Source organism: Phasianus colchicus, chromosome 23, assembly GCF_987193195.1.
Source record: "Phasianus colchicus chromosome 23, bPhaCol1.hap1.1, whole genome shotgun sequence".
Classification (NCBI taxonomy): domain Eukaryota; kingdom Metazoa; phylum Chordata; class Aves; order Galliformes; family Phasianidae; genus Phasianus; species Phasianus colchicus.
This window is the reverse complement of record NC_143458.1, coordinates 5,697,817-5,724,818: the sequence shown is the minus strand read 5'-3', so window position 1 is coordinate 5,724,818 and position 27,002 is coordinate 5,697,817. Positions and strand designations below refer to the sequence as shown.

The following is a 27,002-nucleotide window of genomic DNA, read 5'->3' as shown; positions in this document are numbered from 1 at the left end:
ACCTTTCAAGCACTCAAAAATGCATATGTCTCTGCAGGCACCGCTCATTCCCTACTGCCTGCAGATCCCCACCAACTTCAATCAGCACACACACACTCACAGCAAGTCAAAAATGATCAAGAGAGGAATTCAGCTGGTCAACCCCAAGTGCAGCTCCTGCTTTCTAGATATTAGGGGAAAAAAATGACTCCCTTCTAACCCCAGTGTTCCCCTGGCACCAAATCATGGCTGGGGCTCAGTGCTAAGACCGACCTGAGATACCCAGGCACAGTGCCAGGCTGTCCTTCAGAAAAATAGCCCTCGAATTTCACGAACTACTCAACAGCACCTTTGAGAGAAGCATTCACATACAAGAAGTTTTATTTGCTCTGAAACCCTTTCACCCAGCAGACACCCATGAGAGCAAATTCCAGCAGAGATCACAAAGGGAAGAAGTACAGAACTATATATATCAGATACCAGCACCCACATCCCATAACAAAACACCTCCAACTTCCAACCACTGCTCACTTCTCCGTGCCAAACCTCACAGCCCGACGGCTGCAGCCTTTTGCTGACAATGCAGAGCACCAGTTCTGCCCAGAAGATCAGTGTTAAAGCAACTGTTTTGCTATAAACAGCATAAATTGCCATCTCAGAAGTTCAAAAGCCCAGAAGTTACAACACACAGCAGGAACACACTGGAATCTCTTGCAAAAGAGAGGTGCAGTTTGCTGGCTTGCTTCTTGAGAGGCTTGGGAAGGCATGCTGCACATCTCCATCACTTGCTGTCTTTGGGAGGGGGAAAAATTACAGTGCAAAACCTTCACTTGTTGTTCTCTGGTCTGTCAGCCTCCTGGAGCACACAGCCACCACAACAGAGGGGTGCAGACCAAGAGAATGACACAAGTGTTGTGCAAGAGCTGACCGACATCACAGCCAAGCCTTGGCTCCTGCACTGCCTTCCTCGCCGCCCTTCCGTGCCAAGAGGAAAAGGGAAGTGCAGAACGGCCCTTTACAACCCCAAAAACACATGCAAGCTTTCTAAGAGGGCCTTTTAATCTCTCTACAAAACAAACACCTTGTCGGTACCAACAATCAGATACATCAGAGGAAGCAATCCACAACAAAACTTTGTTTTGTAACGTTACGACTACATCCAGGATTTGAGCTGAACTCTGACAAAAGAACAAAAAGAAATGCATCAGGAACACGCACAGCACTGGCCCTGGTAAGAAGAACAAGGCATGTTTTGAGTGGTTTGGACATTGTTAACACAGCCCATGCTTGTGAAACTTGCTTTGAAGAAAAGCACTCGCAAGCATGCAGCAAAATAAGGTCAGTGAGTAAGCAGGAGAGGCAGAAACATCCACAGGTAATCCATTCACAGCTGCCTTCAGGAGCAAAACTCCTGTTCAAACACATACCAACCTCCTGAAGTCACCCACGGCCGCTATTTACATTCTGCTGTTAGCTGCTGTTTGGCCCTGCTGCCTCTCCTGCCTGACACCTCACGGCAAAGGTACCATTCCTCCCTCCAGGATTGCTCCAACAGTTTGCATATCAGTGGGTGCCGTTGCCATGGCTACAGGAGCATGCTAACCCCCAATTCGCAGCTGAACAAACGAGACTAATTACTTGCTTGATTTCATCACTTTCAATCAAATGGAAAAAGTCTGCTCTGGAATCGCACAGTTGGGTGAGTTAATGAACTGTGATGTGCAGGAGCTGGATCTTTAACCCCCAAGATAAGATCTGCGAGTAACGAGCTCCCATTTTTCACCAACCACATCACTTGGCATTTTTATCTCATCAGACCTGTAAGGACAGAAGGCAGCACAAGGAATCCCAGTGGAGGCCACACCTTTAACTTTGCCACTCAATTGAAGAGCCTCACCTACGAGGGGCTCTTGGTGCACAGACCTGTTCCATTGCCCCACAGTGATATCAGTGCCCCAAAAAGAACTGCTCAGGCTGAGCAGACCCTGACTGCGCTCACACAAGAGCTGGTTGCTCTATGCTCAAAGCATTACTCTGCAACAGGAGGGCTGGTGAACATTAAGCTCAGGATAAAAGCACGTCCTTAGTTAAGCCGTTCGGTATTCCAGAGAATTCCCCCCTTTCTACATTGCAGAGGGATGAAGAAAGCAAGCACGTTTCTCCTCGGGACTTTCCCAGCCATAAATGGAAGAGGACATCTCTGTGTTGCTAGAGAGCAAGCCTTTGCACCAGCAGGCTGTGAGGGGCACATACCTGAGCACCCACCCAGCCCTGCACACCCTCTGCAACCACTATTTCAGCAGCTGTCACCCCATGAATGCACATCCCTAACGTGAGAACAAGCTGAATGTTGGTTGGGAAAAGACTGCTACTTAAACCATTATTTTCCTTGCTGGCACTTGAAGTTACAAAATGTTTCATGATAATTTCCACTCTGCCTCTTGGTGTAATTCTGTAATTTAGTTTGCTTTCCAAGACCAAAAAAAGCACTGGATTCCATAAACACACACACATCTCGGGGCAGTTAATGTCAGTTAAATTCCTCACCCTGTCACACAGTGCCTGATTTATGGATCTGAAACACTGGAATTCAGGCCTCTAAATCTCTCTGATGGAAGCACCTCTCTCTAACGATCCAGTTCTTCGTTTGCTCCTAACATCTTCAACTTCAGCCAGCAGGTTTCATCAGTGGGTTTTGCCCACCCTGAAGCACGGGCTCTGCAATCTGAAAAGGGGACTCGCCTTTTGCCCTGCAAGAGTCTCCCATATTAATAGAGAGATGCAAGTCAGGAAGGAAAGAGAAATTTTCAACTCAAATTGGTCTTGGCTTTCTTAGGGCGATGGGTGATGCTCTCATGTTGTGCTGGGGTGGTTCACATTGGGGATTAGGAACAATTTCCTCTCTGGAAAAGCAGTGCTGCACTGCACAGCTGCCCAGAGAGCAGGGATCACCATCCTTGGGTGTTCCAGAGCTGTGGGATGTGGCACTGAGGGATGTGGGCAGTGGGCACCTTCACTAGGGCACAGCAGCGTTCTGACAGCAGATGCAATCCTTTAACCTCACACTTCATCCCACACTGCAGATACAAATAGCAGAGGCTATGGGGACACCCAGCAGGGCCTGTTCCAACCCACAATGCAACAAACATGAAAAAACAACCACTTTTCTTGCCTTAAAATCCTGGTATCTGTTACACCTCATTGCAATGTACCTTACTGAGCAGGTTGGCTATTCCACTATCAATTGCTCCTCAGGAAAAGCTCTCCAGCACGCTGCTGGGGTACAGGTGACTGGAATGCCTTTTTTGAGCTTTCCTTAATAGCACAGATATCTGCAAAATGTCAGAAGGAACCAAATTCTGATTTCCAGGGGGGCCAGCTGTTGCAGTAACCTCACACATCCGATCAGATGAGCCCAAACTGGAGCCTTTATCCCAGCACACCCAGGAGCAAAACAGGAAATCTTAGGTTTGCTTCTCATTTCTAAAGAGTTGTTCATGTATTATACCAGCTTACAAAGAAAAATCTAAGAATATCCATAGCGGAAAATCACGGCCACACAATTGACAATGCAGCAGACAGGTCCCTTTGTTTCAAATTCACTTTGCACTTAGGTTTCCTCTGCAGCAGCACTCCAAAATGGAACCTTCAGCCTGCGGGATTCCTCACAGACCCGCAGTATGAGCAGCACTGAGCGCAGAGCTCACAGGCACACAGTGGGGACGTCCCGGCCTCATCAGAAAATGCCTTTTGTACGACTGTCCATAGGTCAGAGCTGATTTCCTGCTCAGAAGGGTTAAATATTCCACAACTATTTGCTGCTCCGGTGCCAAGAAGTGCCACACAGCACCGCGAAGGATCACCTGTGATGTCCGTGTTTGCAAAACGTGAAGGCCTTCAGAAGAAATACTGCTCCCTGCACCACGACGCACGTGCAGCACAATCCAGCAGACTTCAGGACGGCCTGTTTGGCACAGATCCTATCAGGATGAATTACAATTCCCACCTCTACTTAATTTTAAAAAAGAAAATAAGCCTTTTCTGGATTTCATTGAAAAGAATACTTTCCCTAGCAGCTCCTTCCACACAGCACAGTCACTGCAGACGTAAAGCACAGGCATCTGGCTTTTCTGAGACCAGTGAGGAATTGAAATAGCTCCTCTGATGCAAACATGAGTTCTGCTTTATCAGCCTTCCTGTGAAGCAGCCCTTGATGCTGTTTTTACACACGTGAGTATTCTGACTCTCCTCCCCTTCCTGGGCTGCAAACTGGCATACAGACCCATGCAGGGCCCTGCTGCCTCTGAGCACAGCCCACATCTCTGCTGCCTCCAGGCACATGTGGGGATTTCTCCTTCCACAGGACAGGCTGGTCTTGGGCAAAATTAAAAGAAAAGGCTCAGGAATTGATGCACAGCCACAAACTGCAGCACTGCAGCCTGGTGAGTTCTGCAGGAGAGCACATGGAGCAGAGCCAAGCTGGCCCAGGTCTCCATGCACTGCTCAGCCTTCAACCTCACACCCATGGCCATGAATCTTACCTGTTAAGGAGCGGTTTATGGCAAGCTTGGACTCAGAAAATCAACACTCAAATTCAAGAGTGAAAGAAGTTGGCAAAGGGAATTTACAAGTAAGAACTTCTAAACAGAATACTTAAGATTCCTGTATTTGGATTAGTAACTCCTGAACGTGAGCAGAGCTTCTCATTTGTGCTTCCAATGGTGCTCCAAGCTTTGTTTTCCTTAACCTCTTCCTCCTGTTTTTATTCAGCAGATAGGTGGCTTGAACCTGGCAAAGCTGATGGATGTCTGACACAGCAGGCAGTGAATCTACAGACCAGCAGCTCATCCTAGCTCTACTGCTTTATTTTTTTATTTTTTTCTTTAAATTGCTGATAATTACAATAATGCACATGGGCAGGACTCCAGGACAGGAAGAATTATTGTCTGCAGGCAGATCTGGTGTGAGCTGATAATACCAGCCTGTGTTTGCCGTTGAATTTAGGAGGCAGAAATCTCAGTCAAGCAGCCTTCAGCTTCCTTTAAGCTGCTGAAGGGGAGGCGTTCTCATCTGCTCCTCCTTTATCAAGTTTGGTGGTGCAGCAGCCAAAAACTGGGAGGCGATGCAGGAGCTGCACTGCTGGCTCAGTGCAGTTTATATTTAGATCCGCCCCGTGCATGGCCAGTGTGCAGCCTTGAACGCTCAGAAATTCAGGGACAACATCCCATGTCCTTTCAGATGTGCTGACAGCAGCCAGAGTGCTAAAACACCAACACAAAGCCAAAGCCCAGAGCATTACTGCTCCTGCACTCTGATCTGCCCTTCTCCACAGAAAAGGGGCTTCCCAGTACCTGTGGCTCACAGGCAGCCTCTCTGCCCTTGGAATGTGCACTAATTACACAGCAGATTATCTCCCCGCTCCTCCTCTAGACTATGGTGTGCCACAAACCAAGCCTACATGAGTCACTGGGCAGATAATCTGCCCATCAGACATCTGCACCCGGAGTCCGTGCGATGCAGACAGGGAGAGCAGCACTGCTGCACAGCTAGTCGTGGGGAGCAGACTCAGCAAAGCCACAATCCAAGGCTTCCTGAGCTGCTTATGTAACATGCTTGCCTTCAGCATTCTCTTCTCTACCCCTACAGAGGCAAAGTTCAGATTTACTCATTCAAAACGTTTCCTGAACAAATGTTGCTGTACCAGAACTGCAGCTCCAGTGACAGCCCCAAGCTCCCCTAACTTGTGTGTAACAGCTGGGACCAGAGCAGCTTGCCACGAGAGCAGCCCTGAAAGTCTGAAGTGGAGAGAAAAGACCAGCAGCACATCACCAGCAGTTCCCTGCCACCGTGCACAGATGGGTGCCAAGACTGCTGGCCATGCTGCCCTGCTTCAGGAGAACACAGCACTGGGGCTACTTAATGCACCTTTATACAGAGCCTTCCTAAGTCACAGCACAGCACGCACAGACCAGACCTGTTTATTGCGGGGCTAAACGAAGGCACAAAGTCAAATGAGCTGCCTAAGGTCACGCATCAGAGGCTCAGCCTGGACTAATCCTCAGCCCCCGACGCTCCAATCTGTGCCACCACGCTGCCCAGCACAGCAAGACTAATTACTGCTTTCCCACTTGAGTTATTTGGGCATCTGAACCACAGAGAGCCAAGATGCCTTGCTACCTTGTCCGTAAGGGAAAACTTCAGTACAAGATGATGTTTTCACGTGCACTCAAAATCTAGTGAGGGAAAAGCCACTGGGAAATGCAGCACGTGGCTGAAAGCAGAACCGTGTATTTGTGGCTGTTAGCAGCACAATGCAATGTGAGGAGCAGCACTCAGACATGCTATTTCCTAAGTAACTTTTCCACACAGTTCAATAATGAATCCTTTCCATCTCAAGGCACTTTATCTACATAATAGCTGGGGAATACAACCACTGCAGTAACCAGGATACAGAGATTCCGTAATACACAGGAAAGTACAGTTACAAAAACCTTTCATCACTTCCAAACAATTTGTTTGAAGCAAAAGCAACTAGCTCCTAGACCAAAACTCACCCCAAATCACATGCATACACTTGCTCCCTCGTCTTCCTAGTGGGCAGAAATGGAAGAAAGGAGACAGAGAAGAATTTATTATCACCGGGCAAAAGAACCTGAGCACTTAAAATTGCTGATCCAAAGTGATTTAGCATTCCAGAGACACATTTAAAAGAATCTGTACAGATGCTGTTTCAGAGAGCTGTGAAGCTCCCCACGACAAGCTGTGGTGGGGTGGATGCTGCAGAAATGTGGTTTCTCAGCCTGACCGCACGTCTCACCGCCCCGATGTCACGCGATAAGATAAAAAGGCTGCACAGACTGTGGTCTGATCTGCACCACCACCACCCAAAAGGCAGGCAGGAAACAGAAGAGCGTATTTCAACAGAGCGTCAAGAATGTGAAGTGGCGAGGAAAAACACCTGGAAAAAAAAACATGTGAGATAAAGGGAAAATAAGTGGAAAGTCTGCAGTGCAGGCATGCTTTGCTTTCAGCCACTCCTGAGCTCGAGTTCAGCTCCCCTTAAAGACGTTGCTCTGCATCACCAGTTGGCTGTTTGTGTGCATGGACTGCAGTGGTTTGGAAGCATGAATACCTTGAAGTCCTGCACCTGGACAGCACACCAAGCTCCTGCAGCACATGGGAAGAACTCCACAGGAACCGCTCACAGCATGCTGCAGCACCCCGTGCTACAACTCAGATCTGAAAAACACCTGAGCTGGTTATTCTGACACACGAACAGATCAAACTTCTCCACGGGAAGGGAAAACCAGGAGGTTTTTACATGATTTTGGCATTCCAGGCTGTGCTGATGACCGTCCTCTGAAAACAGGAAAGCCACTGCTCCAACACAGCGCTGCTCCCATTGCCAAGCAGCTGCTGAGCCAGGCTCCACAGAGTTGAGTTTGCAGTTAAGCTGCTTGTTAGGAAGAGATCCTACCACTTATGGGTTGGGGGGGAAAAAAAAAAAAAAGTGAAAGAAGTAGCTCAGAAAAACCCATCTCCAGTTCCCACAGAAAAACAGCCCTTTGGTTTTTGGGACTGCAGCTATTTTGGATCCCAGCAAACAGAAAGCAAACCGAGGAGAAGCTGCCAGCTTCCCTCCACCAATGCTGGCAACTGGACGTGCACAAACAAGTGGTTTTAAAGAAACCCATAAATAAATAAAGGCAAGTGCTGAAGGACTGCAGGAAGGCAGCCTGGAGCAACACCCCAACTGCATGAGTCAGATGGGCAAAGTTTATTTGCTTCTTTCTAAGTTCATCACCCAACGGCCAAACATTTCTACGAGGCATCCCAGCACAGAGAGCAGGATTCAGCCTGATCTCACCACCCCAAAGGCCAATACAGAAAACAAACCCCACCACCCCAAGGCTCACCGAGATTCAGCATCTATCAGAAGAGGTCCAACAGCAGAGCCTGAGCACCCCTCAAGTTTTGCCAGCAGCGGGGTCACACAAAGCCATGAAAGGACTTTGTGACACCTTAATGGATTCCCATCTTTTACTCTTTAAAAGCAATCCTGACTAATTCAGGAGCGTTTTATTTCTGAGGCATTAATTTATCAGCTGGGGTTTAATAGTCACCACGTCATATCACAGCTAAACCAGCATACAGAAACTCTAATGGATGTATTAAACAGCTCCTTTAAGAGAAGCGATAGGCTCCCGCTTAGACTAACTGCTTAATGCTATTAGAAAATTAAGGAGTAATTTATAGCACAGACTAAAGCTGGACCGGATCCCCTTTATTGATTTTGCTGATCCAGAAAGTAAAACTAGTTCAACAGAAGCCAGCACAGAACGCCAGGTACGTCAAGGCTGCCGTGCTGTCAGAGTTCAGCGATGCTGCACACTGCACAAGCACGCTCACATCACTTGTGCTAAGTTCAGTAGCTATGGGGGCTATGGAGGTCTGTCAGTTTGCACAGCACTGCAAGAGACAAAACAGAAGCAAACAAAACACTGCTGTTAGCAACTTCCTCCTGGTTTCAGGGAGGAGGAACACGTGGTACACAGATACCCCATCTCCTACTGGCTTCCTTAAGCACGTTCTGCCAATTTTGAAGGTAGGTGTTATGGAACAGTTCTTTCCTATTTCCAGCCAACTGGGTGGGAAAGATGTGAGCTGGGTGGCAGGCATGGCAACGTCCTGTGGCTGCACGTTCCTGCTGCTCAGCCCCCAGACAGCTCTTAAGGAGCACGACACTGCAGTGGGGACTTTGAAGCACAAAAGCATTACAAGCCACAAGCTTTATTACCAACCTGGGAGCAAAACCTGCCCGTTCTGCAGCAGCAGGGGAAATCACCCTTTGGAAAAGAACCAGCAGAACAGTTTTAGGCAATCGAGCTACACCTTCAGCAACAAGAGGCAATATACACCCACCCAGCAGCACAGCGTAAATGTGCTGTCACAAGTTTTACTTTCTTTCACTGCACAAAGCAGATATGGGCTGCAGTGGAAATGCTGACTTCACACATAAAGCCCATCACTACAGAGGGACGGGAGGGAAGATCGATGGCAGTATTGATGTAACAGGCCATTCACCATTTTCCTAGCCATGGGCTGAGTAGCTCCAATAGTTTTCTCAAAGTCAAAGGATGAGAACACTGCACCAAGTTCTCACGCCAGGGAGTGGCGTTTTGTTTTTCATTAGCTGACTCCAGACGCGGCCCAGCAAGATTTGTAATGCAGACACAAAGCTGCAGACAGCAACCTCACCAAAACCTGGCACATCTCTGCAATGGATTAGTCCTATGGAACGTGTTCAGGTGCCTCACATCAGAAGAAATCAGCACTTGAGAAGGAGCCACGCTGAAATTACAGCTTGGTGATGTAATAGCACCAGAGAGCCAGGAATGTCTCATTCTAATATCCTTATTTTGGATGGATATATAAAAAACTTTGAGGGCCCCAACGTGTTCCTAAGCAGCCTAAGGCTCAGCTGGCTTTGAGGCTGCCTCTCCATGCACCCCCAGCTGACCCAGCCGCAGTGCAGGATGAGTCTGGCAGGAGCTGGGGATGCCAGGGATACTCAGAAGGTTGTGAGAATCCTGCACTGAGCGCTTTTGGCTTCGACTGAAAATACACAACAGATTAAGAGGAGGAAACTGGGCAAGAAAAAAAAAAAAAGCTCACGTGTAAAGACTGCAAAGCAACCGTAAAACCTGGACGGCAGTGATGGATGGACTAACTAACCAGCTGCGTGATTCCATTAGAGGTCATCTAAACTTTGAAAGTTCTACCTACGAGCAAAAGGGACAGGACTATTAGTCCAGAGTAGCAGGAATACAAAGAACAGTCCTCTTCCTTGGGACCACTCTTCATTCCTGAGGGCAGTTCTCATCACTGCAGGACTTACCCCAATACTAAGCGACCTACCACCAAGTGCACAGCTTCAGGTCTCAATCAGGAGCGCAGGTGTTTCATAGGGACCCCAACCACCCATGCATACATGGCAGAGGGAGCAAGAAGGTGTCTGCACACCAAACACAACAACAGGCTGTGTTTCAGCACCAGGTTCACATTTCAGCAATTTGGAACCTGAAATTCAGCTGAAATGTCCCCATCCTGATGCATTCCACCAGACTGTACCATCAGGGGTGCTCAGAATGCATCTTTATTTTGTGCTTTATATACTCCATGGTGTATTTTGCAGCTCCACTGCTAAAGAGCATCATCTTCCATGCCATGTTCATACATACACAGATGCTGCTCAGAGATGCATCTGAAGAGATATTCTAAACAAGAGAAGTAATTCCAAAGCCAATATTACAAAACACACAATTCTCTGCTTTATAGATCTAGAGTATTCAGAGTTATCTGTTGTAAAGAGTCAAAATCGACCAGCCTCCTGTTATGGCACGAGGAAATAAAGAGTCTATATAACTGGCAATGCATCTCAATGTTAACATCACAATAGCAATAGGTGCTGGAAGTGCAGCTACAGACAGCTGTGAACATTAAACCCCCCTTAGGTGGTTAACTTTGCTGCCAGCTGTAGCTAAATCTTGGTTATACCCTCAGTTATACGACCAAGACAGATTTAATAATCACAGCCTATTGAATGTAATAACAGAACAGCATGAATAAAGCCATCAACCACTTACACAATAAGGAACAACAATTTAACTTCTTGCAAAAAATCTTTAAGCACGGTGACGGGGAACACAGGAAGTCAAATCAAACCCAAGGCCAACCAGGCAAAGGAAATCGTGCTGTGGCTGCTTCTGCCTGAGGCAAAAGGGCCACTGGCCTCTGCAGGCAGCACTGCCCACTTCTCCTCCTCCACTCTATGGATGAAGTTTCCAGCCCCAGTTTTGGGGACATCTTCATAACGTGCTTCTCTGGAGCAACCAGTTCAGCTGTTTGCATACACCTGACTGACAAGTAGGGCACTGGCTCTTTTCAGAGCTGTAATACCCTTGAAATACATCAGCAGGAATCACAAAAGGGCTGCAGTGATCCATTCTGGTCTGTGCCCCACAATGAAAGAGGGAATTAACGTGCTACAGATGCCCTGTGGAAAACCTCCCATGTGGTTATACTTTGAACAGTATTCTTCCCCCCACACTAATTCTCATTGTGGAGCAAGGTCCAAAAGCTTGCTTAATACAACTGAGCACAACAAATCCACCCAAACCCAGGAATTCCAGCCTGGACTTCAAAATGCTTTTTGCTGGTATTGCAGGTTTTACAGTCAGGCAAATCTGAACGGAGGTTTCTGGGTGTCTTAGCAGCCCTGCTCCATTAGGAATCCAGCTCTTCCCTTCAGCCTTCCTGGGAGGCACAGTGCTGAGCAAAGGATCCTGAGCAAAGCGAGGGGAGAGAAGGCAGAGGGATTGCAAGGGGATCAGCCAGCTGAGGGTTCTCCCTTTGTCTCTTAACCTGAGAAATTAAGACATTCTGAAGCAAGACACAAGAACTGAAAATAAGGAATCCATCATCCAAAACACGATGCATCAAAACAGTGTAAGTAATCCACGTCAGCTGCTGCGATTAAGCACGACAGATACATGCTGAACATGCACATATAACATGTTCAGGATAACAGCACGAGCCCATAGCTGGAAGGTGGGAGACCTAAAGCAACCACGGGCTGTGATGCAGAGCACAAAGCCAGCTGCAGACAGCGCAGGGACAGAGCAGCAAAACACTACACTGCAACAAGCCTGCGCTCTGGCAGGCCATTCATCTCCTGCCTTTGTTATTGGGAAATTGCTTCCGAGAAAGCGGCTGCTGCCCTGAACAGAATACCCACACAGTGCCCAGCTTTGTTGCACAGCAAGCACTGATGCAATGGGAACAAGCCAGCGTTTATGAGGAGCAGTGGAGGGGGGCAGCGGGTACAAAGCTTCTGTTGGCGTTCTTCAAGCCAAGCTTCACGTTTCAAAAACCCAAACCAAAACTCTTTTGGTTGGCCTGCAAGAAAACACCTTCTCCACTGCTTGATGCTTCCAGTTCTGGAGCTATGAAGCTATCCTGAAGGATTCTGGAAGTTATCTGAAACCCTGCAGCTCCAACTACTTAGAGGCACTCATCTTATTCCGAGAGCCCAAGTGGGAGCTGCAAGAATCCTGTCCCACTGCAGAGCAGCAGCTGCTTTCCATGACTCCAAGTGCCCTCAGCTGCTCGTCTCCCTTCTTCCCAGCACACACAACACTGAATGAAAGCACAAGCCCTGCCACACACCCTGACTGCACAGCTCACCTCTGACCAAGGCTGCTATGCTGGCTAAAGTGCTCTGCTTGGATCTCAACACTTGTCTGTTCTTTTGGGTTCCTAAATGCATACCTGATCTTGCTGCGTCAAACGATCCGGACATCAAATTCAATTTCTTCCAGCGAGAGCTTTGATAAATTATGCACAGAAAGAGTCACGTTCGAATGCCAATACACTCACTGGGAACTCAAAGCACAGGTTTGAATCAACATTTTGCATTTAATCTTTTGAGAGGAATACTTAGCAGATTAAAGCAAATCTGCCCCTCTCTATTTCAGGCCACAATTACTGTAAGACGGCCAGGGTAAGAAGTCAGAACCCAACACACAGCATCAGTGACTGAGTGCAACTCACACTCATTGCTCTAGGACCACTTCTGGCAAGTTATGAGTCCCAATATGAATGGGAAAAGATTAAATACCGATAAAATAAGAAATCTGCTAAGACCCAGCAACATGCCACACCAAATCCAAAACCACAGAGGGAATTTGGTGATTAAAAGCTTTATGCTGCAGGCCACCATACGTCTAAGCAAAGTGTCTGTTGTGAATATGCACTCCAAATCCACTTGAAATCTAACATGAGTGCATGGTGCTTATTGTAACAGATGGCACGGGCAACATTTTTCTTTTTGTTGCTGTCACTTCACACTACGCAATGACATCATAATTAGCGGGATTCATCAACCCCAAATCCAAAACAATGGGGATGAGTCTTTTGGCAGGGAGCTGGGGCTCAAAATAATGTAAAAGCCTTTAAAGAAAAGCCCAAAGATTAAAAATGCAAATGCTTGGCTTTTCATTTAAGCACCTCAGTTTCCAAGTTAACAGAGGGCAACTCCCAGAAAATCCCAAGTCGTTCGCCCAGCCTCCTGCACCCCTGCAAGGACAGCAGCAGCAGATGATTTCTGAGCTGGTATCCCTGCCCATCGCAGTGCTTCAAGTGAGGAAAGACAAGGCCGTGAGAGCAGAGAGATAACAGGACAACTTTCCCCAGTGCAAGAATGAAAAGCCCACTGGCCAGCAGCTCCCAACACAGCAGACGCTCAAAAAATGCCATCTCAGCAGCAAACTGGTTGCGAAAACAGACCTAAATGAGAAAGGGCACTGCCAAGGTTAAGCACTACTTTTACTTCAACATGTCCGCTAAGGCTGGTTGTCAGCCTGCTTGATGTGATCAGCAAGACAACGGCAGTAAGATGGTAATTAGCAACTCTTAAATGGAAACTTCCCTAAGCAGCCAGGAGGAACCACGGCCCGGCTGTGCGCGCATCTCCCTCCACGTCCTTGACCTGAATCAGGCCATACTTCTGACTGCTGTAATTTTGTTAGAGAGCTTACCGTATGAAATTACCTAAATGCATCCCTGTCACAGAGCCAAAGCCTGGAATCCCAGCACGGTTCTCTCCCCCCCAGCACAGCTCCTCCTCCATGATGAGTCACGCTGCGAAGATGCACCGTGCCCAGCCTGCATGGCACACCGAGCTCCACCACACCACCCAGCAAAGGCCCAGCTCCATCACCTACACTCTTATTTATTTCTGCACTGCATTTAAACGACGCAGGCAATTTTTAAGCTCTTTGCGTTCGGCGATTTGAAAAAAAAAAACTCAAAGTCATCATTTCATAATGATTTTCAGTTAGTCTGGAAACGCAGCAAGGCCATCCAAGCCAAACTGTTATTGATTCTGTCTCCTCAGTAAAGCCCTCCAAAGATGCACAGAACAGCCCCCACAAGCAGAGGGTGGCCAGTGGGCAGCGTGCTGCAAGGTTAATCTCCATAGGGATGGAAGGGCAGCCCAGCCCCCCAGCACGGCCCTGTGCAGTGCCACCAAAATAAGGAGAGCATTCTCCCTGCTGGCAGCACAAAGCAGTCCTGTAACACTGGGCAGGCAGCAGCTCAGCAGCACGTGCTTGTGGTCACCTGGCTGTGCAAAGCCAGGCTGTGCTCTGCTGCTGGTGAAATTGGTTTGCCATCCTCTGCAGAAGATGAGGATTTCCATCGTTTGTCTCAAGTCGGAGGTTTTGCAAATGCAGATGAACAAAAACAAAACAAAACAGTCAGCTGCGCTTCTGCCTTCTCTTTTCTATGGGATTGTTCAGGAATTTGGACAGGAATATACACTTGTCCCAGCTGAGAGGTCTGCAAGTCTATTGCCAAGTTAAAAGAATTGCTATCCACATGCAAGATCTCGACAAGGACTTGGTCATTTACCTCTGCAGGAGTTCATAAACAACAAGAGCAACGAAATAAGAACCAGAAGCTATTTTTTCCTGAGATCCCAAACCCTCCAGCATCCACAGCCTGCAGGTGGCCTCAGCCCAGTGGCCACTCAGCCCAGTGGCCACTCAGCCCAGTGCTCCCAGAGCCATCAGATCTCTTAATGGGGCAAATTGAGTGAGGCTGCCATCCTGGCACAGCAAAGAGGAGCCCCCAGCTTCTCCCATTTGTTAAGTAAATACATACATGGAAGAGTCACTTGGAGACTTTGCACAGTGCTGTCAACCCGTCGTCCCTCTCACAGACCTGAGGTTTAATGGCACCTACAGGAAAGCGTTGGAAATGGAAATTCAGAAGTGGAAATACAAAACGCATGCAGGCAACGTGCCTGCAAGGCTCCACTCAGAGTAAAAGCAGTGATAGGAAATGTCACTATGAGTCCAGATCAGACTTTTTGAGAGAAAAAGGACAACATCACAAGTTCAGGTACAGTTCTGAAGCAGAAGCCTCACCCAAATGGTTTATGGCCATCGTGAGTATTGAAGTACTCCAATTAAGAGCCAACATCATCTTAAATTAACAATGGTTCAGGGGGGCTGACTGCATGAATTAAACAAAAATAAATAACGACAGCACTGTTTCACTGCACATAAGCAGCACGAGAGCAAACAGCTGAAGGACAATGTCAACTTCCACATCCTAAAGCTTGTGAACTCACAAGAAGTGTGCGATGCCAAAGAGCACAAACGTCCCGATACAAAAGGCTGGGGAGAGCACACGCCTCACATTTCCAACTGGAGAACAAGGCTATGGTTTAAGCACAGTTGTAGAAGCAGATGCTGCAGTCAAAATAACTTCTGCTTACAAGACTGAGTCTTTACGCCTCCCAAATACACGTGCAATGGGAAATAGCAAAGGCAAAGTTTTTACCAGCAACATCAAGAGAGAAGCACCACAGGTACAGAACAGACCCCACATTGCTTCTTCCTGCACTGCATGGCATGGAGAAGGTGCAACGTGCAGCAACAAAGCCCAAACACAGCCAAAGCCACGCGTACAATGGATTCTGAATAGCCCTCGTGTTGCAATGGGTGCTCTTAACAAAAAGAAGACTAACCCGAGGTTGAGAGATATTAATGCCTCATTAACATTTAAGGTCACAGACGCAACACCCCCACAGCTGAGGCTCAGGAGAGCTGCAGCACAGCACAGAGCTCACCTCCATAGAGCAGCCCAAGGCAGCGCAGAGCCTCCCACAGCAGCAGGTGTCCATCATTCCTTCCTTGCACACATCTCTGCTTCAGAGGAGGTTTTGTGGAGGCTGAGATGAGGCACTGCAAATAGCTGCTTTGATACCAAAGCATTTTTCCTAATGCTTCCTGGGAAGTGAAGCTTTGGGAACTGAGTGCAAAGCAAAGGCCGTGCTCAGGACTGGAATTTTCCTGAGCTGTTTCTCCTCAGGACTGGAACACAGAAGTGGAAATTTCCCCTAGGTGGAGTTCTTTGTTCAATGCAGCAGGCAATTACAAGTCCCTAAGGTCTGCAGAAATGGCACAAGGCTGATATTTTCGTTAGTGAGAATTTAAGCACACCACACAAAAACAACAGCAAACAAAAGGCACAATCCTGATGCAAGTCGGCACGTTGCCTTCTTTACCCCAAACCTCGTTCCCTGAAACTGTAACAGAAGCATTCAGGATAGCTTGGGAAGAGGACCACTAAAACCAAAGGCTATTAAAAAGAAAACCAAAAGCAGCATCAAGTCTGCATCGCCTCAGATTCGATTACACACAAAGGTCAAGTGATAAAAAAGAAACTTTCCATCCCTAAAGGCCCTGGGGACGCAGCACGAGCAGTTTATCATAGGAACAGAGATCAAATTAGAATGGATTCATTTTCTTTTTTTCAGTTGGCATCTGCGCCCCATCCAAAGTTCTCTCCGATTTCACAAGCAGAAAGCAGCAGCCCCCAATTCAGACAAGCCCAGGACACATCACCCCACAATGAAACAACCCCATGGGGTGTCCGCGTCGTCTCTCTGCGCTCCTACATCCCAGCCCATTTTCCTACATCCCAGCCCATTTGCACGGAGGCTGTCAGAGGTTATCTGCCAGCAGCACCATCTGAAAGGAGGGCTGACACCAGCCAGGAGCCCTGGGGAACGCCCTATTCAAAGGCTCAGATGCCAGTAATAAATAAATAAATAAGCCTGCCACTCCTCTTCCTCCATGCAGGGGAGAAAGAAAAACAAATTGTAGTCGATAAGCGGATTAGTGGGTGTTCCGGGGACAGGGACTGCTAGCTAAGATAATCAAGGAAAAGAAAATCCACCTAATGGGACATTGCCAATTCCACTGAACTGATAAATGCAGCCGCTGCCACGCGTTTTTCTTCGCTCTGGAATGCTTTCAAATGTCCTCTTTGTAAAAAATATATCTATCCCCTCTTTTTCATTACATTACTCGCTAGCAAAAGCGATAAAAACAACAGCCACCATTTCACTTCCTCAGCTCTGCATCCAGCTACGATCCCAGAGCAAATCTGGCAGCAAGGAAGACCTGCAGTCCCCCACTGACAGGGCGATGGTGGAGAATACAGCAAAAAAAAAAAAAAAAAAAAGAAGTAAAATGTGACAACTGACATTTTATGCCAGCAGATGAAGGAGGCTGTCACGCCTTCAGGATGCAGATGGTGCTGCGGGAATGGCCGAGCAGATTGCACACAGAGCAGCAGGGTGCACCGTGTAACCCCTGATCCGCGGCTCAGGAGCAAAGCCTCAGCCTGGAGCAGGACGAGCCCGGGATGAGCAGTGAGGCAGGATGGGGTCCAGGTTAATCAGGTCAGCACCGCTGCATTGATGGCACCGTCCCAGGGCGCTCAGGGCTGCCAAAGCCTCTGCTGACCCCACGACGGGTGGGTGAACGCTGAGCTCTGCTTCTTCAGCCTCGGTACAACAGCCTGCGGGCCACGTCTGCTCCCACAGGAGGACGCTGGCTTTTTGTAACACAAATCCACGGGCACGGCGCCTTCCAGAACGCGTGCTGAATGTGACAGAGGAAGTGACCTACAGCCGGAGGAGCTTCTCAACAGGTGCACGAGATCGGATGGACGCAGCCACCGCCCAAACCGCCCTCACCCCCCCCGTGGGGGGACCCCGATTGACCCCAGCCCTGCCGCAAGCATCCTCAGCACCAGCCTGTCCTGATCAAGCGAGCGCCGCGTTACACGGATTTAACACACCGACGAGGAGGAGATGGAAGCAGGCAAAGTCACGGGCTGCTGGCTCACAACGCAACCTTAGAAGCTCGGCTTCCTGCAGCAGAGCTGGGAGCGCTCCGGCCCCAGCCCGGCCCGGCCGAACTGCGCACCCAGCTGCGGTCCGCCCGGCTCAGCGAACCGCGGGGCTTCCCAACCCCGCCGCGTCTCAGCGCCTCAACCGCACGCTGCAGCGATTTTCTGGACGAAGCCGGAATTTCCCTCCTCTCGTTACCCCCGTACGCACGCACACGCTGTGAGCCGTACCCGCACGCGGGCGAACTGCAGCAATTCACTCGTTCCTGCGCTAATCGGGCACCGCTCCGCCGCCCGAAGCACCGCTCGCAGCCGCAGCCCGGCGCTCCGAGCGGCAGCCGCGCCCAGGGCCCGCCGAGCCCCGCTCCCGAGGCAGCCCTGCAGCGCCCTGCGGAGCCGCTGCTGGATGGCGAAGGATCCCCCGCGGCACCGCCCCGCAGGATCCGAGCCGGGGGAGCCTCGGCCAAACGCAGCCTCCGGGCTCCGCGAGGCGATGCCCGGCCCCTCAACGGCCGCCCGCGCGGCTCTCGGGGCTCCGCTCGCACCTACCTCGATGTATCCGGCCAGCGTGACGGCGGGGCCGGCCAGCCCCAGCAGGAGCAGGAGGGGGAAGCGCCGCGCCGTGCCCATCGCTGCCGACACCGCCGCCGCCCAAGCGCTACTGCGGCCCCCGCGCCCCCTGCGCGGCGCGATGGGAGCCGCCTCGCCAAGCCCCGCCCCGCGGCCAATAGGAGCGCGGCGGAGGCGGGGCACCGGGGAACGAGGGGGATTGGGAGAGAGCCACGCCCGCCTCGCCGCTCTCAGCCAATGGGATGAGGAGCGGTGCGGCGGAGGTCCCGCCCACGGGGGCGCGTTCCCCCCGACCCTGAGGAAAATGGCGGCCGCGGGTCGGCGCGTCCGAGCGGTTCCTCGTCTGTGGAAAAGGGCCGCGCGGGGCTGCACGGGCAGCGGGCGCTCGGAGCTGCTGCTTTGCTCCCACCGACGTGGCCAGCGAGGCTTCCCCACGTACTCAGAACGAGCGGCAGCGCTGCTCGCCTCCTTCACACGCAGGGCGCCCAGCCTGCAGCCCGCCGTCCTTCCACTAAAAGGCCGTTTATTTTTATTTTCCTCTTCGGCAAAAGCCGTCACGCAGCAGCACGGCCCGCAGGGATCGCGCCGTGCCCAGCATCGCCACAGAGCGAACCACGGCAGGCGCGTTCGCCGCCACCTTACACGGAGTGCATGGGGTCACCTCAGCGCTCTCGCTGTGGAGAAAAGCCCTGAGCACAGAACGTCACACCGGTATAAAACACCTCCGTCCTCAGCTTCGCAACCCGCGGCGTCTCCTACGAGCACGGCTTGCTGGAAAAGTTGAAGGGAATATTGCTGAAGTGCTGCAGGATGGGTAAATCTGAGCAGTAGATCAATAAGCAGCCCCAGCTTTAATTAAAGCAGCTGCCTGGCCCACTGCTCACTTATTACGGTCTTTTTTTTTTTTTTTTAATAGTATTCGAACACCTTTAAATCTCCTTTGCTGCAGTCCTTGGGGATGCGTAATTTTCTTCTCAGCTTGGCCAACTTCAGTTGGAAAACACTGTTAATGAGTTCTTTCTAAACTGATACATCTTAATGTAAACATTTTATTGTGCAGCATGAATACAGGACTAAATAACTGAGGATTTTCAGTCAGGCTCAGCCCCTCTTTAAATAAAAGCATTTCTCTTTCTCCCAAGGCCAAAGGACAAATCTTTGGTTACAAATCTTTGGGTAGAGGCTTTCATTCCTGGGTGAACTCATACAGCGTTTAAAGCGCTATATAAATCAATACAATTCTAATACTTAATATTTACATACTGCTCAGAGAATATTTAATATTCATAACCCCTCTCAGCTGGTGTGTTTTGCAGATGTCAAAAAGGCTGCCAGAGAATTGGGCTTGTTAATTTGAGGTATGAGAAGGTTGGATGTTTGGGGTACAGCAGAAACTGAGGTAGTTTGCTGCAGGTTTCTGAGTACCTCTAGAAATAAGGTCACAAATGTCTGAGTGCAGAGGCATGCAAAGCATCAGGGCTGTTGTGAGAGCATGAATTCCCACAGCCACGCTGTGCCCATGTGAGAAACCAAAGTGATACAACCAGAATGCACAGAGTCTTCTGCTGCAACCTATTTGACCACCTGTAAAACTACTGCACGACCAGTGTGTATGACAGCAACAGGAGCAATCATAGGGTGAGTGGATTTACCTCTGCTGTGCTCCATCAGCCATCATGGAGCCCTCATAGAGCAGAATCACAAGGTGCTGGAGCATCAGGCTGCAGTAAGGGCTGAAAATTACCTTCCAAAGCCCAGCAGTGATCTGCCACCTCCCACAGATCCACTTTGTACAATCCTGGATGAGTGATTCTGGGACTGCCTCATTCTGCTCAGCATTAATGTGGAGGCAGTGTTTAATATATGCTCAGTGAGGCACAGGAAGGTTACATTAATGTCCATAAAACCCTTTAAGATTCCCAGGTGAAAGGTTCTGTGAAAGTGCAAATAACTCACGTACTTTATGTTGTCTAGAGCCTCTCTACTTGCTTTTAACACACTAGTTATAGCTTCTGGAGCTTTCCACACATCTGTGCTGAGTTTCTGTACTGCATAGCAAAAGTGCACAGTGCAGATTTTGTAGCCAGTGGGCTGGTGGAGCATCATTTGGCTGTGTTTTGAGAATGGCTGCTCTGGGATCAGAGCAATCTCCCTCATAATGCAGGTGGTTGTCCAGAGCTGCCCAACAGCACGTTTACACAGCAAAATGCAAATGTGATTCCAGCAGCTAAAACAATAAGAGGGAAAAAAAAGAAAAAAACACAAAACCTCTGTCAGGGATCACAACAAGTTTTAATTATGCTTGTTTTTCAAATAAGTTCTACTCAATGTTGTATCAGCACAATACGTTGGTACACACAGTGGTCACAGACCCATTTTCTCCATAGATATATTCCAGATTAGAACTGATAGGTAGTTTTCTGTTGCCTGGGACAACAGTACCATAGAACTGCTGCAAATCTGCAGCATTCCCTGCAACACCTTTCCCTTGTCAATCCTGTTAGGCAGGTGGCAGCTTCCATTTCCTTCCAAGAACCCTATTTTATATGCCTTGTTCCAGGGCTTTTAGTGCCCTTTTACCAGTACATCTATGCTAAAGATGCACTGGAAATCTTATGCTCAGCCTTGGTTGGCTTGGAGGGAAAAATCCTCCAGTACTCCTGCTTATTCCTTCAATAGTATTTCAAGTGAACATCTCTCCATTATCACCAGCGAGATCACAGCTGAGTTAAGGGTCATAAAAACGTGCCCTAAATGGTGCATGTTAAACTCTTGTGATAAAGGATGAACAGAAGTCAGTGAGGAATGTCTGATGCAGGAAAGGCACTGGGAGCAGCAGCTTCAGCAAACAGATGTGCTGAGATCATGCCAGTACTGGAGAATGAGTTCACAGAAGTGAGAAAGCCTTTGAATATTTTCACCATTCTCTTAGACTCAACAAATTAAAGCATAAAATTGATTCAGCCTGTGAACAGTAATGTTATGCAGCTCTTAATTAAAAAAAAACATGATGGAAGATTTAAGTGGCAGATCATATTGCTTGCACTAGCTGTACATGACAGATATGCACAACTCTGAGGTTGTGAGGGTAGAGCTGAACCAGCCCTGGTTTTAGGAGGCAAAATGCAAACTAAATTTAGAAAACAACCACAGCATATGGGTGTGCTTGAGTGGAAAGAGGACTCCTTATTCAGGCACAACTCACACTAATGAGTGCTTAAAAAAAAAAAATATATTAATCAATCTGCAAGTATGAGATACAGTTAATTGCAGCAACTCATCCTGATCTGTACTGCATTTAAGACAAGTCTCCCAACTGCCAACAAGGCTGTTTGAGAGCCATAAAGAAATACCAAACTTTTAATAGTAAACTAACGCTTGATCCAGCATCCAGCTACACAAATGCCTTTGGGAAGAAACATTTCTCTGGAAACAAAAATAACATTGAAAAGTTGCCAACCTGCTTTAGCACTGGGCATCTATATTGGGATGCAACATTTATCTGTGCAAATGTAGGGTTCCTGCAGTTTTGCAACTCCATCTTCCATCTGTAGCTCAGAAGGACAACAAGTGGCAGACAAAACACAGAGCTTCCAGAAGTAATGCAAGAAAGATACACACAGATAGTGAAGGTGTTCCAGAGAAAAGAAACAGGCTTTCTGGGCCTTGAAAGATAGGAGCTTAAAAGATGTTGATTTCCACAGGAATAGAATGGAATTTAGAAGAATGAAAGGATGAAGAATGAATAAAAACTGATGCATTGCAAGAAGAGTCATACCTTAAAAACAGAAGAGTAATTGCAGCTGTGAGGAAAACCAGCACAAGAATATGTGAAGAGAGCATGATACAGTAAAAAAATGGTGGACAACAAACCTGTTTCTCCTCAAAGACATTTTTAAAATGGCTTGACAGGGAAGGGAGAAGAAGCACCTTTTATTATATCAGTGAATCCTTACCTTTGATGGCCTTTTTCCAACTGCTCTGCGCCTAAAACAGTGCCATTAATCTGACTTCCACACAGCAACTCCATGCAGGTACTCTAAGGTGGAGAGATTTAAGCAGCAGCTTGTGCTGTGCTCTACTCGAGCAGCAGGATCCTGGCTCACAGCGTGTAACAGGCTGGTAAAGAAACAATCTTAATGTTAATACTCGCTTTCCCATAACAAACTTCAAAATAAACCCTTTTTTAGGTTTAGAAATATGATTACTTTGCTGAAGCACATCAGCACGGAAAATATGATGCTTTAGAAATTATAAAATACATCAGCTGAGGATGCTTAAGCCCAGCACTGCAAGAGTACAGCTGCTAGAGGACATTACTGCTCCTTTGGTATTCTGCATGTCAGTCTCAGCACCTGAAAAGTGTGCTGTGTCTATGATCTCATTTTTCAGATGAGGACAAGATCAGCAATCATGGTGAGTTTAACTGGACTGTGTTTTTGAGGAGGAGGACTATTCAAGACAAAAGCAGCAGCTGAAAGAAATGAGCTATCCCTTTTTTATTTGTGCATCTGTAGGATTCACTATCCAGGAAAGGAAATTGTCTCTAACATATAATATAATGATGAGCCTACGGTTAGATTTAGGATCCCAAATGCCAAAATAGAAGGCAGCCTTTTTCAGTCATCAGTTTTCATCAGATGCAAACTGGGTTTTGTGCTGCTCAGCTTCTGTCTCTGGGTGGATCTGAGGCTCTGCACACTGGAAGGATCTCAAGGCAGATCTCCAGCCCACTGCATTTTCAAAGAGTTAAAGCGAACACTTTACCTGACACATGGAACACAAAACACAAGAGATGGAGGGAGGAAGGGAGGAGAGGCTGAATTGCAAAAAATATTTAGTAATTCTTCCTTTTGACATCTAGCTTCTCACAATGGGCTGATGGCTTCCTGTCATCTTTTTTCTTTTAGTCCACCTATGAAAACAGAAATGCCATTTCACTTCTGAAAAAAGTAGAATGAGTTGCCCATCCATTGGTCAGATGTTGTAACACTGCCCAGGGAAGCAGTGGAATCCCCATCCTCAGAGGTAGGTAAGATGTGCAGACATGGCACTAAGAACGTGGTTTGGTGATGGGATGCATATGCCAGGTTGTGCTTGGACTCAATGATTTTGGAGGTCTCTTCCAACCTACATGATTCTATATCACAAAGGACAACCAAACCATTCCAACTTAAATAACCTGAGAAGTGCAAAAAAACAAAAAAAACAACAAAACAAAGAAGTCCACCAACAACTGAGGATATTTTTTGCAGTTTGTGGCTCATTACGATGCTGAGATTTCTCCCATTGTCCTTGGACATTTCTTTCCTGTCTCCTTGTCTGCTTGCCAGTTTCACTCAGACACTCATTTCAGCACTGTGAAAGGCTCTTCATTTTATAGAGCTCTTTCATGAAAGATGAAAATTCAAATATGTTATAATTAGCTGCAGATCCGCATAAGTCAGTATTATTGCATCTTTTATATTAGATCCGATTTTTTCCCCCACAAATGTGTGTCAAATATCAGAGCAGAATGATTAATGATATCACACATAATGGAAAGATTAAGCATTGATGCAGGAGGGTTGCTTAAAAGGAACAATTTTAACTTCTCTCATAATTTATTTTTGTCCTGTACAGCAAAAGAAATCTGAAATGGAAAATAAAAATGCCTTGTATTACCAGCAAGCAAAAAAAAAAAAAAGATCTGATTCATGATTGAATTCTTCATTCAGTATTCATTGGTGGATTAAAAGCCAACTCATCTTAACAACTGGCACTGAACAACACGGAATATAAAAGCCTGGGGACTCTGTCCTGCTGAATAAATGTGGACTCATCTGCACAGCTTTGAAGATAAGTGCAATTCAACAACAAAAAATCTACCCCTCCTTCTGCAATCAGGTCTGATTCAGCATGTTTCACCAAGCATCACAGAGTCCCCTGTGCTAACAAGCTCTTCTGTGGCACACTGAAGTCACCTTATTCCTCCCCCATCACTTGTTTGTACAGTTACTCAGTTTGCAGCAGGGTGTGTTAAGGAGCAACACATGACACAGAGACACAAAATAAGGGATTTTGGGAAGACTGGGAGACGTTTCACCTCTATCAAACATTTTGTGCCTGGTACAGCAAAGCTTCATTACTAGCAACTTCTTCCCCCCAGCAGCACAAAACTTTCAGTCCTTTTTTTCCCCTCTTGTGCACATAACTGCAAAGTGACTCCACCAGAACCCCCCCACTTTAACTTGCTGTCAGCACAGACGGCTGCAGTTTGCATCATTCTGTTTAAACAAATACTAAGCTACATTTCCTGTTGCAATCATCATTACAAGCTTCGCGACTCCCAACTACCCAGTCATTCTTATGTCAACACAGGAACATTTACTTCAGTTTCTTGAAATGTGCAACCTGGAGATCAGGAGCTGTGCACAAGAAAGCACAGCAAAGACCCAGAAGTTCTGCCTTCTATTGCCTGTCATCAGAACAAGTTTTGGAAAGGAGCTGAAGGGTCTGGTGCTATTTGAAAGCCTAGTCTTCACAGAATCACAGAATGGCCACGGTTGGAGGGGACCTCAAGGATCATGAAACTCCAGCCCCCTGCCACATGCAGGGCCACCAACCTCCCCATTTAATGCTAGACCAGGCTGCCCAGGGCCCCAGCCAATCTGGCCTTGAACACTTCCAGGGACGGGGCATCCACAGCCTCTCTGGGCAGCTGTTCCAGCACCTCACCACTCTCTCTGTAAAGAATTTCCCCTCTTCAATTGAGCTGCAATGAAAATCAGTGGGATTTTGGAATTCCTAGGCACAGGAATTCCCGTTTGCAGACCTTGCTCTACAATTGGAGCCAAATACATTCTTTTTAAATGCTCCAAAATAGAGACAGTGCTCTCTACTACTGATTTATCAACTTATTTAAAAATAGTGGCTTCATACTTGTACTTTTTTATAACATTCGAAATGTACAATTCTTCAGAGGACCCCAAGAAGATAATTAGCAGTACTTTCAAAGCTTTCAAATGCCTTCAGCAAGCAGCAGCCAGGATAGTGGATCTCTTGGCAATAAGAAATAAAGAAATGTGTATTTGAAGTCTGCTTCAGTTGAGTAAAAACAGAGAGCACGACTCAGCTGAAGGAACTGGGACATTTGTGCAGATGAATCCCGGTGTCTCCAAGGGAAGGAGTGGACCGCCTACAACTTCCACCTGCAAACCCATGGCCCCAGGGGCAGAGCAGCCTACTTTGTTTCTCCCCTGAATCACATCTTCTCTGAAGATGAGTCAGCCCAAGAAATCTTGGTTGCAAGAAAACACGTCGCTTTTCCTGTAACTTTCCCACTGTAGTTCCCCATCTTGCAAAATGCAAACTCTGAGTTCTACTACGATTTCCCCTCATGCACCAGAAGAGGTAACAGCCTGTCACAGCTAGGCAGGCGGTTTGCCAAAGGCTGAAGGCCTTCCTTTCCCCCAGTGATGAAGGCACAACCATGAGAACAGCAGCTTTGCACAGATAACTCCATGGTCTGCATTACACAAAGCAATTCACCAGGCTTCTTCCAAGTGTTTCTGCCTGGTCTCAGTCCTTCGGTTGGCTCCCCAAGGCCTCTACCAGGATGGAGCTCATTGGTTAAGTTATATAAAAGGAGTCTTAAGTAGAGCACTCTATTGAGGTTTGAGTTTTTGCTTTAAAATGCAAATGGCTGGTAGTGAATTCCCTTTTGGGATTTAAGAGCTGAATTTGAAACGGAGAATGATGATAGGAAAACCTACTTCAGAAAGCATTGCAGGATGAGTAATGTAACATTTGCTGTATGAACACAGGCTCCTCTGGTCAGCCAGACAGGTTCATTTATTTGCATGTTAATAATTTCCTCAAAACTCTTTCTGAGAAAGTTTGTCCTCATCATACATCCTGGTGCAGTCCCAGAGGAATACAACAGGAAAAAATTGTCCATGTTTTCTATTCCATAGATCATCATATTGAAATGTATCAGCATCCTATCAGCTCCTACAAACACCTCCCCTCCTTAAGAGCTCTAACCAGACCTGGAAACGTAACTGTGTGACAGACCTGTTTGCCAGCTCCTGCATTGGCCAGAAAGGCTCCAAATCTACCCAAGAAGGCGTCTCCCCAGGAAAGATCTTAAATCAATATTTATTTACCAATTTCCTTCTTCCCAGTTTGCTTTCCAGGAGAAAAAAATAAACATATGATTATGTCCTTACATCAATTTATGCTTCAGGACATACATATACATGTGTGCATACAGACACACCCCTACAACCTGACGCAGACCCACGGGATGTGAAGTGCCATAGCCTGCATTTAAAATCCAGGTTAACTCCACATCCCACTCCTTGCACAACCAGGCCTTAAATAACTAAACCAGCTTCCTTGTATTTGTTCTGTCTTCTGGAAAATATACTTTTACATAACCCTTCAAAAGAATTCCCTGCTATGCACACAAACACACACCAGTTTTAATGAGCCTTACACCAGCACAGACTGGAACTGTGTCATCATGATAGGAAACCCACAGATCACATCTAAAAGGGAACAGCAAACTTTCTGGCTTCTGTTCAGAAGGGTCAGATCCTGTGATTCAATTAAAGGACTAGAAATTATTTGTATGGGGGTATTCTTGCTTTATCTCTGGTTAGGAAACACATCTATGGGGGAGGAGGAGGAGCAGCCCTGTG

The 27,002-nt window shown here is 47.5% G+C and overlaps 1 protein-coding gene and 2 long non-coding RNA genes across 7 annotated transcripts in view; 1 reads left to right on the top strand and 2 right to left on the bottom strand.

Moving 5' to 3' along the window:
- Positions 1 to 18,456, bottom strand: part of APLP2 (amyloid beta precursor like protein 2) — a 41,898-nt gene extending 23,442 nt beyond the window's left edge. For 3 of the 5 annotated variants that reach the window (XM_031599740.2, XM_090123705.1, XM_031599741.2), the window contains exon 1: positions 18,298 to 18,455. In XM_031599740.2, coding sequence (XP_031455600.1) covers positions 18,298 to 18,378 — 81 coding nt within the window. In that variant the 5' untranslated portion in view covers positions 18,379 to 18,455. Of the gene's footprint in view, positions 1 to 18,297 lie in introns of all 5 variants that reach the window. The other 2 variants (XM_031599738.2, XM_031599739.2) reach the window with 1 other exon arrangement.
- An 84-nt stretch (positions 18,457 to 18,540) lies between these two features.
- On the top strand, positions 18,541 to 19,460 carry LOC149915196 (uncharacterized). Its single transcript, XR_016459642.1, has 2 exons — positions 18,541 to 19,132; positions 19,235 to 19,460. It is a non-coding gene; the product is annotated as an uncharacterized LOC149915196 (long non-coding RNA).
- Positions 19,243 to 23,997, bottom strand: LOC149915195 (uncharacterized). The gene is made up of 3 exons (XR_016459641.1): positions 23,086 to 23,997; positions 22,275 to 22,437; positions 19,243 to 20,545 (listed from the first exon to the last, which is right to left on the bottom strand). It is a non-coding gene; the product is annotated as an uncharacterized LOC149915195 (long non-coding RNA).
- Positions 23,998 to 27,002: the final 3,005 nt, after the last annotated feature.